Source organism: Clupea harengus, chromosome 15 (genome assembly GCF_900700415.2).
Source record: "Clupea harengus chromosome 15, Ch_v2.0.2, whole genome shotgun sequence".
In the NCBI taxonomy this organism is placed as follows: domain Eukaryota; kingdom Metazoa; phylum Chordata; class Actinopteri; order Clupeiformes; family Clupeidae; genus Clupea; species Clupea harengus.
Genome location: NC_045166.1, coordinates 927501 through 940000, shown reverse-complemented (window position 1 = coordinate 940000; position 12500 = coordinate 927501). Strand labels below are relative to the sequence as shown.

At 46.7% G+C, this 12500-nt stretch overlaps 1 protein-coding gene across 2 annotated transcripts in view; it reads left to right on the top strand.

The window, feature by feature from the left end:
• arid1b (AT rich interactive domain 1B (SWI1-like)) overlaps positions 1 to 12500 on the top strand; it is a 69819-nt gene that overhangs the window by 31991 nt on the left and 25328 nt on the right. For both annotated transcript variants that reach the window (XM_031581466.1, XM_031581467.1), the window contains exons 6-7: positions 9135 to 9378; positions 10916 to 11005. In XM_031581466.1, the coding sequence (XP_031437326.1) occupies positions 9135 to 9378; positions 10916 to 11005 (334 nt within the window). The remainder of the gene's footprint in view (positions 1 to 9134; positions 9379 to 10915; positions 11006 to 12500) is intronic.

Below are 12500 nucleotides of genomic sequence, written 5' to 3'. Positions count from 1 at the left end.
AACCTGTTGGCATCAGGCGCCAACTGGAAGGGACGGGCTACGTGGGAAAAGTAAAGGTCAATTTATAAGTGTCGCTCGACAAAAAGCGACTGAAAAGAGACACATTTTGTGTCTGCTATAGCGTCAGGGGTTTTGTTGCCTTAAATTCTGTCTAATTTAAAAGGGCACAGATACAGATGTTGATTTTTTGAGTTGAGTTGAGCAAGTTTTTGTCTCTAACTCTGATTGGATAAGAAGAGCTTTGCATTGTTGATCTGGATACGGCCACCTGGCTAGTTATTGTTTTTAGCCTCCTATGTAGTTAACAGTGGCAGCTATAAGTTCATATTTGAAGTTTGACTTGCACAACGGTCGGGGAGATATCATTTCTATGTTAATGGTACGATCATGAAGTTTAAAGAGACAAAGTGTGCCATTCAGCATTGTGCTGACCGTCTTCCGTGGTCAACACAGTTTGAACTAGTTAACTAATGTTAGTTAGCTAGGTAGCCGAGTTGCCATAGAAATGACTGAAATGTTCTGAACCAGTTTGTCGTTTGGGTTAAAGAAGAGCACAGGAAGAAATATGTCTCCTGTTTCTATTCCTCGTCTTTTGTTTTCTTTTTCTCTCCCTTTGTAAGTCTTTCTTATGTTTATGTTTATTCAGAACTGTCAGTACACACACACACACACACACACACACACACACACACACACACACACACTGCAAAGACTCCAGGGCTCACTGGCAGTCATCCTGATCTCTGAGTGAACACTGTCACTAGGTGTTCACCCCACTGGGAAAGACGCACACAGTACACACACTACTCCACTCTAAGGAAATACTCCTCCATCATCAAGCTCAGCCTCAGCCTCACCAGCACCTGCAATCTTTTTTCTCCCTCCCTCACCTTCTCTCTCTCTGTTTGTCTCTCTCTCTGTCTCTCTCTCTGTTTCTCTCTCTCTCTGTCTCTCTCTCTCTCTCTCCCTCACCTTCTCTCTCTCTCTCTCTCTCCCTCACCTTCTCTCTCTCTCTCTCTCTCTCTCCCTTCCCCTCTCCCTCTGGATCCTGCCCTGTCTTTCCCCTCTCCCTTTGTCATTGTGATTTCTGTGTGTTGAAAGCAGCAAAGCTTCATTCATCTCTTCTTTTAAAGCTCACCACACACACACACACACACACACACACACACACACACTGCCCCTGTGGGGCCAGATGGAGGGGTGTGTAATCTCCCTGTGCACGTGTGTGTGTGTGTGTGTGTGTGTGTGTGTGTCCCTCCCCCTGCCCCTGCCTGTCCATCAATCTCATGGGCAGGCTGTCGGCCCCACCACGGCGGAGCCACCTCTGTCTCCCAGCGCACGCAGGAATGTGAGCTCCTGTCATAACTTTTCATTAAGAGGCACAGCAGACAGCTTGGAGTGTGACGTACAATCATCTTTCTTATTGCGTTTCTCTCTCTCCCTCTCTCTCTTCTATCTCTCTCTCTCTCCCTCTCCTCCCCCTCTCTGTCTCTGTTGTGTAATCTGGAGCACCGGGCATCTCATCCCTGCTGTCTCGAGAGGGCTCTCGTCAGACTCAATATGTCAGCCTCGTCTCAGACTGTCAGGCCTCCCTGCAGGGGGCCAGCAGTATTCCTCAGTCAGCGTGTGTGTGTGTGTGTGTGTGTGTGTGTGTGTGTGTGTGTGTGTGCGAGAGAGGATAAAGACACGCAGAGTGTGTAAAACTGAGAGGGAGCGAGACAAAAGGTGGGTTATACTGTGTGATGTGAGTATATGCGAGTGTGTGTGTGTGGGTGTGTGTGTGTGTGTGTCTGTGTAAAGACTTTCTAAGAACTTCACTGTCACTGTCATCCCCTCAGCTGATGGGGTGCAGGTGAGATTGAGACCCAGACCAACCCCCCTCTCCCCTACTTTACTCAGAGGTACTCTGCTCCCCTGGTAGCCCATGGGGGGGGGATGACGGTGGGAGTGCTCTTTGCTTAACTACCACGGGGCTCCACAGGGAGAATGCTGATGGGTGACAGAGAACAACTCCTCTTTCTACCACTCCCTCTGTCTGGAGTGGGTCTCCTCTCCTCTCCTCTCTCAGGCCACGTCCACGCTGATATGTTTTCATATCCGTCCAGACAAGCGCTTTAGCTCCGTATCTGAAATCGTCTCCGTCCATGCTAACAGGCCTCACAATGGGGAAAAAACCCTTCCGGAGATGAGTCACGTCATAGGAGCGGGACAAATTAGGGAAGGATACGTCAAGACTGATAAGACCCAGTCAGGGAGCGAACGTGGGTGTCTGCGTCACCGTTTCCAAAAACTCTGTCTCTGCCCGTCTACACTATAACACAAGACCAGAGTGATATGTTTTTAAAACTAACACATTAGTGTGGATGTAGCCTCACTTTGCCCTATCCATCACAGGGTGGACTCCAAAGCTCTGAAGGTCTCTCCCCCCAGTGTGTCCTCCTTTCTCTGGTTTTTGTCTCAGTATTGAGCGACTTGTTTGCCCCTTTAAACTAGGGCTGAACGATTTGGGAAAATAATCTAATTGCGATTTTTTACCAAAATATTGCGATTGCGATTTAATATGCGATTTTTTTTTTTTTTATCCTCTTTTTTTCCCAACAAAACGTAATGAATGATTTAAATATGACCAACACAATATTAGATACATTTAGTGTAAAATATTCTTTCCCACATTTTACATTTTTATTTAACTGCTCATTACAGAAACAAGAACAACAAATCGGTGGCTTTGCCACTGTGCATTTAAGTAATTTAAAAAAAGTAATTTTAAGTATAAACACTAGGCATGCACTTTTTAAACACTGTGTGCAAAATGTACCATCTTAAAAAAAAAAAAAAATGATTTTTTTTTTTTTTTTTTGACCACGGTTTTTTAATCGCGAACGTTGCGGTTAGAAAATCGCGTTCTATCATATCGCGATTAAATCACAAATGCAATTAATCGTTCAGCCCTACTTTAAACCCTTTGCATTGTTTTAATATTTGTGTGCGTATGCGTGTGTTTAAAACATTTTGAAAGTGTTTGACATTTTGAATTTGTTAAATTTTGTCATGGACACACAAGTGTGGCCTGAGGGAATTCGAATGGGAAGGCAACAAGCTCATTCTGATGATTCTGTCTGTACATCATTTGGATCAAGTTTGGTGCTTCAGTATGTCTTAGAACCAAAGTGATTCAAATACAAACAATCCAATCATTTTTGCCCACGCCATGTGTGTTCAGATCGTAGACAGTCGTTCATTCATTTCTTCAGTCATTGAGATTGTTAAGGCAGCACCTCTGAGCCTTCGTGTTCAAAATAGCGTAATAACGTCAGCAAGTTCCTCTTTCTTCAGAAAGAGCGCAGGATGTGCATTGAGTGAAGGGTGTGTGTGTGTGTGTGTGTGTGTGTGTGTGGAAGACTGTCATGGACCCGGCCTCATGTGTGTGCATTGAGTGAAGGGTGTGTGTGTGTGTGTGTGTGGAAGACAGTCATGGACCCGGCCTCGTGTGTGTAGTCAGGAACAGCGAGCGTGCTAACAACTACTCCACTCCGTGCAGATAGAACGAGTGGGAAGATGTTCTGCTTCAGGAGCGCTTACAAGGGGGGGGACTATCAGACAGACAGGATTCATTTATTAATCAGGCTCCTCTGCTCTGCTGTGTTGGTGGAGTATGTATGTATGTATGTATGTATGTATGTATGTATGTATGTATGTATGTATGTAGGTATGTAGGTATGTATGTATGTATGTATGTATGTATGTATGTATTTACGTACGTGTGTGGGGCTGGATGGTGAAGGTTGCACTGAGTTCAGCTGAAGTCTGAATGGGCAATGAGGCTGAATAATTGCGTTCATCAATTACGTAAAGGCAGAAGGAGTGCTGTAATGAAGGTGAATCATTCTGGGAGGTAAATCAGGCAGCCTGGCCTTTTGTAACTGAGCAGCAGCAGGAGGAGGAGGAGGAGGAGGAGGAGCAGGAGGAGCAGGAGGAGAGAGAGAAGCCTGCTCTGCACTGGCGCCATTCAAAATAGAGGAGAGAAAAACACTTTGGTTGAGTCATTTTGACTTGACGTCTGTGAAATTCTGTGGAATGCAAGAAATATTTCTGGTGCTGAAATCATCCATGTTACTTGTGCAATGCAAGTGCGGGCTGTTGCAAGTCCTTGTGCATGTCTTCAAGCTTTACCCTAGTGTAGTGCCGTGTGCAAAAAACCTGGCAGGCCAGAGGAATTGAAGAATGAGCGTTAGAGTGTGTTGAATTTAGTGTGTGTGTTAAAAACTAACAAGAGGCATCTCAAGTGTGGGATTCACTTGGAGTCCGAGTCTCACTGGTTCCCTACTGCTCTGACTAATCATGCTTTAATATATCTCACAGAACCCAGCTGGGCCATGGCTCAGTATTAAATACAGACCCAGGCTGGTGATTTGAAACCATTCATTCTGGCCAGTTTTAATTCAGGCTGAAGGGTGGGGGGTGAGGCACTTAGCTCCCCCAATGAGCTGGAATCAGGGGGCATAAATCCTCCCCTACCTGTGAAACTCATTTCCTCTGCCATACAGGTATGCATGAGTAATTAGCCCATAATATGAATGGTGCTGTGGGTTACTACCTTCTTTAAGTCACTGGACTTCATTTAATGATATGAAATACTTTAATATACGTAGACCGTGTTGAAACTTCACTGGACTTCATTTAATGATATGAAATACTTTAATATACGTAGACCGTGTTGAAACTTCACTGGACTTCATTTAATGATATGAAATACTTTAATATACATAGACCGTGTTGAAACTTCACTGGACTTCATTTAATGATATGAAATACTTTAATATACATAGACCGTGTTGAAACTTCAGCTATAGATTGCAGAGCCCTTTTTTTTTTGTTAAAGACTTTTTGTTTTGATGACGGCTGTATGATTGTAACAATTAAACCCAGGGGGACTCAGGGTGTTCATTATATGCCTACCACAACGCAACCGCATCCTGTTCGTTATCACAAATAATAACTTTGAGACTTCTGTGTACAATCAAATAATCCAGTCCTATACTTGATAACTGGGCCTGGCCTCATTCTTCTGTTAAGTTTGTTAAATTGTGTGAGCTGTAGCCTGTAGGCAGAAGTAGTAACATTTTCTTTAGCTTAACAAAACACATGTTTGCATGATTCTTTTGGAACAAGCGTAGCATATTTGATTACGTAGGTCTAAAAATGTTGGTCATGTATTAGACTTCAGTTATAATCCATTTAGATGAAGGAGCATGTGAGCTTATTTGCAGTTACAGGCCTGTCTCTTGCCAAGCAGCAAGTCCCCCGGCAGGACATTCCATGCCTCCCAGAATCAGGTCATCGCCATGGATGCGCCCTTTAGTTCAGCCAGTGGGAGCGCTCCGCTGTGATGTCACCTCCCAGTTAAAACACTGACTTTCCATATGTATGCACGGGGCACTGAGGACCTCTGAGACGCCTCCGTTACCAGTGATAGTGGAACAACACGGCTAATGTAGCGCTACAGCGTGTGGAAAATGAGCCAAACACATCACGACACACGCACGCATGCACACACGCACACACACACACACACACACACATTTTTAATACACTGTTTGTGGAAAATGTGCGCAGGGGAACGCACACACGTTCTGTTACTGTATTTCCTGTCACAGCAAGCATAAACTCACACGCTTCAGACTGTGACATGTGTTGTGTTAACACCACAGAGGAACTGGTTTTAATTATCCTCATTATTAGTTAACACCACGCGCACTTAACAGCTCTTTTGCGTCTGCCCACAGGGGCCCAGTACTCTGATATGACAACAGTCATGTGGCAGTCATGGGCCATAATGATTGTGCCCAACAGATAAGATTCCCAAATTTGAAAAAAAAAAATACCCCCTGCCATTATGTATGCAAGTCAATGATATTCCAGTAACTTTGCATTAGTGTTTATTTTAGCCACGTGTGATGAGTGAAGGAACGTTCCATCTGTCTTCTTTACTTGGGCGGGCACAGGAGCACATGGCAAGCTTCGGTTTGTGAGCTGCACACCCCTTGGAAACAACATTGTTTCACCAAATAAGCCGGTGGAAGTGAAGTGGAAACTAGCCTATTTTGAAAAGTTGATGTGGTTGACTAGTGCTGATTGTGGTTCATCACTTCTGGCTGTGTGTGTAAAGCTAAGCGCTCACCGTCATCAGTCACAAGTACTTAAAATAAACCTTGATTTGTGAAATAATTTTTGGAGTAGAATTTTTTTCTTAGTGCCTCAAGGCTTTCTAATGACCAGATTGTGGGTAGTAATGATAAACTATGCCCTAATGCATATTCAGGGCGCTCAGTGACTATTTTAGGTCGATAACCATCACCCTCATCCGTTCATGTTTCACAAACGGTTTCGAAACCTTCCGAGGTTTTGTGTCAGATGTCGTTACTGAAAGATGATTTCTGCCAGACATCAGCTCGGTGCCGCATCATTTGACTCCGACACCACAAGAGGAAGTGTAATAATAGTGCTGGTAGGAAGTCTTACTCCTGGCATTTAGGTCAGCTCTCTCTCTCCGTTATCACCTCCCCGTGTGCCTCCCACCACCCCGTGGCAGCCGCGGCGGGCTTGAGAGGTGCGGAGTGCCAGTCAGGAGCAGCTGTACCCACCGGTGCCACGCTGCTATTTGGAGCAGTAGGGGGGGGTGAAGTGGCAGAGCGAGAGCGTGGACTCGTAGCGTTGGGCGGTAGAGCCCCTCGGCACGTGGCGTGTTGGGGACTGGAGCCAGTCTGACACGCGAGTCCTTTGCCTGGCCACGGTCCCACCACCCTCAAGGTTGAGCACACGGCATTGTCTATTTCCACTCTCCACTGTCCATCTTGGGTTACCTGGGGAGGGGGGAGGGGGGTCACTATTTTTCTTTTTAAACCGTGTCATTCATTTTCAGATGGTCGTGTAAAATTGTCCAAATGCAGTGGATGTTGAAGTTGTAGTAGCAGGAGCCTGGTTTGTGTCCTCATCTCCCCCAGCAGGCTAAACCGTTTGTGTCACTGTTGCACTGCACTGTACTACACACATACAGACGTGTGGGACTCTTTGCACTACACACATACAGACGTGTGGGACTCTTCGTAGCACTGTACTACACACATACAGACGTGTGGGACTCTTTGTAGCACTGTACTACACACATACAGACGTGTGGGACTCTTTGTAGCACTGTACTACACACATACAGACGTGTGGGACTCTTTGTAGCACTGTACTACACACATACAGACGTGTGGGACTCTTTGTAGCACTACACTACACACATACAGACGTGTGGGACTCTTTGTAGCACTGCACTACACACATACAGACGTGTGGGACTCTTTGTAGCACTGCACTACACACATACAGACGTGTGGGACTCTTTGTAGCACTGTACTACACACATACAGACGTGTGGGACTCTTTGTAGCACTGCACTACACACATACAGACGTGTGGGACTCTTTGTAGCACTGTACTACACATATACAGACGTGTGGGACTCTTTGTAGCACTGCACTACACACATACAGACGTGTGGGACTCTTTGTAGCACTGCACTACACACATACAGACGTGTGGGACTCTTTGTAGCACTGCACTACACACATACAGACGTGTGGGACTCTTTGTAGCACTGTACTACACACATACAGACGTGTGGGACTCTTTGTAGCACTGCACTACACACATACAGACGTCTGTGGACTCTTTGTACTACACACATACAGACGTGTGGGACTCTTTGTACTACACACATACAGACGTGTGGGACTCTTTGTACTACACACATACAGACGTGTGGGACTCTTTGTACTACACACATACAGACGTGTGGGACTCTTTGCACTACACACATACCTACGTGTGGGGACTCTTTGTAACACTACACACATACAGACGTGTGGGACTCTTTGTAACACTGTACTACACACATACAGACGTGTGGGACTCTTTGTACTACACACATACAGACGTGTGGGACTCTTTGTACTACACACATACAGACGTGTGGGACTCTTTGTACTACACACATACAGACGTGTGGGACTCTTTGTACTACACACATACAGACGTGTGGGACTCTTTGCACTACACACATACCTACGTGTGGGGACTCTTTGTAACACTACACACATACAGACGTGTGGGACTCTTTGTAACACTGTACTACACACATACAGACGTGTGGGACTCTTTGTAGCACTGTACTACACACATACAGACGTGTGGGGACTCTTTGTAACACTACACACATACAGACGTGTGGGACTCTTTGTAACACTGCACTACACACATACAGACGTGTGGGACTCTTTGGAACACTGTACTACACACATACAGACGTGTGGGACTCTTTGTACTACACACATACAGACGTGTGGGTACTCTTTGTACTACACACATACAGACGTGTCGGACTCTTTGTACTACACACATACAGACGTGTGGTACTCTTTGGTTTTCCATCTGCTGTTCTGCTAAAATGTAGGATTAGGACTGAAGACGAGATACTGCTACTATTGAAAGTGTTAGGGGAGCAAAATTCCCCCTGAATATTGTGAACACGCATTAGTTGAAATCGCATGGCTGTGTGAAGCAGGAGGCTGCATCCGTGGCACTTTGCGTGCAATTCGTCAGGATGAGCTAGCACAAACTGAGGTGATGCAAGTGCATCCTTTTCTGTTTTTCCCTCTCTGTCTCCTGTTATAACCCACCCTCAGCTAACAACCAGTTATGCGCTTTGGCAGCAGATAGACAGAAATGGGTTGAAGACGCAGAACCCTCAAAGAACCCTCTGCATGACAAGGCATCTTACATCTTGAATGTGGAAAACAGCCCAAATTTGCTGTAGTGTTTTCGTTTGTTGTTGTTATTTTTATTAATATTATTATTATTATTATTATTATTATTATTAATAATAATAATAAGAGCGCACAACATATTTTTTTATGTGATTCTGTGAGGATACCTTCATTTCTAATCATTTCTCTCTTCCTCCCTCTCTCTCTCCCTCCCTCTCTCTCTCTCTCTCTCTCTCTCTCTCTCTCTCTCTCTCTCTCTCTCTCTCTCTCTCTCTTTTCCTCTCTCTCTCTCTCTCTCTCTCTCTCTCTCTGTGTCTACAGGACCTGTCGGGCTCCATCGATGACCTGCCGACGGGCACGGAGGCGGCCCTCAGCTCGGCGGTGAGCGTCTCGGGCTCCACCAGCAGCCAGGGCGAGCAGAGTAACCCGGCCCGGTCGCCCTTCTCCCCCCACGCCTCGCCGCGCCTCTCCAGCCTCCGCAGCGGCCCCTCGCCCTCGCCCGTGGGCTCCCCCGTGGGCTCCAGCCACTCCCGCTCCGGGCCCATATCCCCAGCCAGCGGGCCAGGTAGGTCATACCTCAAACTTGGCCTCATCAGACAGGTAACACGTCATCCAAGGCTGGGCCAGACCGGAACCGACCCGACCCGACCCGACCCGACCCGGCGACTCGTGTGAATATAGTGTTTAATATCGACTTCATATCAGGAAGTGAAATTGGTTGCACTTAAATCATCAACATCAACGTCGTAGGCTTCCAAATGAGCATAAAATAGACTCCATCTTCTGAATGTTTTTTTTATTTAATTTTTTCCATCCTCATCACTCCAACGTCCTTTGACTTTTTTTAAGAGGACCTGTTCCATTTTGGGTCTCTAAAGTGTCTGAAACTGTTACTTGGAGAAGTACACGCACACTTCCTGACCCTGTATGTTTCTGAATTTATTCGCCAGCTGTCCACTGCTGCTAAGTCAGACTCATGCAGCATGAACTCCTAACTTGCAGTCATCGCTTGGACTTGGCAAATAATGGTGTGTATGTGTTCACACCATTGGCGAACAGCAGGAGTCTCAGGTCTTTATACAAACCGGTGGCTGGGTAACTGTTGTGCGGAGAAACCCAGGAGGCAGACTCAGTCTTTTAATGGTGAACCCGCTGGACCCCCGGGGAGGCCGGTACAGACACCGCACCAGGGGTCTCGCCAGGGAGGACCAGTCCAGGCTTACTTCACATGGATGACAGGGGGGCCAAACCCTTTGGGAGAGCATTCTAGTTTGACTTGTGTGTGTGTTCCCCTACTGTTCAGCCCTTTCACACACACACACACACACACACACACACACACACACACACACACACACACACACACACACACACACACACACACACACACACACACAGGTGGGTCAGAGGACAGAGCAGCATCCCCCCCCGCCCCGAGTGGCCAAACAAGCTGCTCACTCATTAAAATAGTTTCCAAAACTCTGTTAGCAGTTTGGAGTCAGTTTAACACAATTACTCTCCCTTACAGTGCCGGCCATTGTTAGCCAGGGCGGGTTTGATTTGATAGCTAGCTAGGGCAGCGGAGAGAAGACTTTTTTTCTTTCTTTCTTTCTTCTTCTTTTTTTTGAAGCAGCTGAGGCTGCCTTTCTTCGGCTCTTTGGCTCTCTGTGGTCCCTGCGCTCCGGGTCTGGATAACGAGGCTGCTGGGAGACCATTTACCCGTGCGCCGGCGTCACGGCCCTCACCCCTACTGGGAGAGGAGTCAGTCATTAGCACCTACACTGGAGCGGCGCTGACGTGTGATCTCTGCATCATGGCAGGAGAGAGCATCACACACACACACACTCGCACTCACACACAAAGCCACACACAAACCCACTCTCACACACACTCGCGCACACACATACACACACACTCACCCACCCACCCAGGAGGAATATCAGAGCTCCTAAAAGACTCATTAAAGGACACCAAGAATGCCTAAGCCTGGGAGTGTGTGATATGGTCTGGGTGTTCCAGCTGGAGATCGCAGATGTGGGAAGGTGTATTTTAAAGCGTGTGTGTGTGTGTGTGTGTGTGTGTGTGTGTGTGTGTTTCTGCAGGCACTCAGATGGCCCCACAGACCCCTGGAAATATGTCGGATGTGGGCTCCCATTCCACTCTGAGTCAGTCACCCATGTCTCAGGAGAGAGGTGAGTCCGCGCACACACACACACACACACACACACACACACACACACACACACACACACACACACCTCCCTCAGTCCCAAAGGACCTGTCATGTTTTTTTACAGGTAATAAAGCAACTCCACCAGTGTGTCAATGTCAGTCATGTTGCATTAATGGTTCTGCATGTGCATGTGAGTGTGTGTGTGTGTGTGTGTGTAAGTCACTGCGCCCTCTTCCAGACGTTTTCCACTGCCATGGCAAATGAATGGGCTCATTTGGCTGACATACGAGCACCTGTCAGGCCTCCCCCCGGGCCTCACTGCCGGGCCGCTCTTAGCTAATTCAAGCCCACAGTCGCGGGCCGCGCCGCGCCGCTCCCCGTCGGCCCCTCTGGCCGCTCCAGCCCGGTGAATGATGGCAGAATGATCGCTGCCTGCTTGTGTGCTTACTGTGGCTCACGTGCCAACCCTGTGAAGCATCAAGATATCAAGCCACCCCTACCCCGTCAAAGCTCCAAAACACACACACACACACACTAACACACACACACACTAACACACACACACCCTCACTTCAAACCAGTGTTGGAAATTAAATATTTCTTCCACCTGCCAAAGTTCTACCAGCCACTTTACCAGGCACCATTTTGTAATTGCATTTTTGTTTGTAACTAACTTTTGTGTAACGTTTCTCTTGCTTTGAAAAATGAACATTTCTCCTTTTTAAAAAGTATTAATTTAATATTTAGTCACTAATGGTTATCCATTTTTTATTTTCTCTCCCTCACACCACACACACACACACTCTCTCTGGGTTTAATATGTCGCATACCTAAGGAACCAATCCCATGAACTTCCAGGGTGGGGCTTTACATATCATTAGCTACAGGCTATGTCCAAACGAGCGCTATCAGAGGAGAAGCCATGTGTTTGTGTGTGTGTGTGTGTTTGCATATTCATAGCTCTGCAAACACTAAATGAGGCTAACATGTGGAGTTCCATCCAAGCCATTGGGCCATGAAGCGACTTCTAAATATGTTATTTCAAGGAACAGAGAGGAGTTTTTAGGGGTTCAATCAATGCTAGGAGAAGAACTTTAACAAACGATCACACACACACACACACACAGTCTCTCTCGCCCTCTCGCTTCAAAATCCCTCCTCATCAAAATGTGAATCCGATTTTGTATTCTCAAACTCTCCTTGAACGATGCAGATCATCTCCTTGTGGCCTTTGCAGGCTTTGTGGTCCTTGATAGCTTCCAACTGAAAGTCTTTGGTGCCCACAGTAAAGCTGCCGTTTGTGTTGCTGCTGAGTCCAGACAAGTTGTTGACAGGTGAGGCGAGCCCTGTGGCTTTGATTTGTAGGAGAATGAAGCCATGGGGCTCTTCTACTCCGAGGTTTACCACACGTACTCTGAGTTCACTTGACCCCAGGTTTGTCTCTAAACCATGTACTTGGAGTACCCCTCAAAACTGTATATGGTGATATTTCCCCAGGAATAGAACTTTTGCTC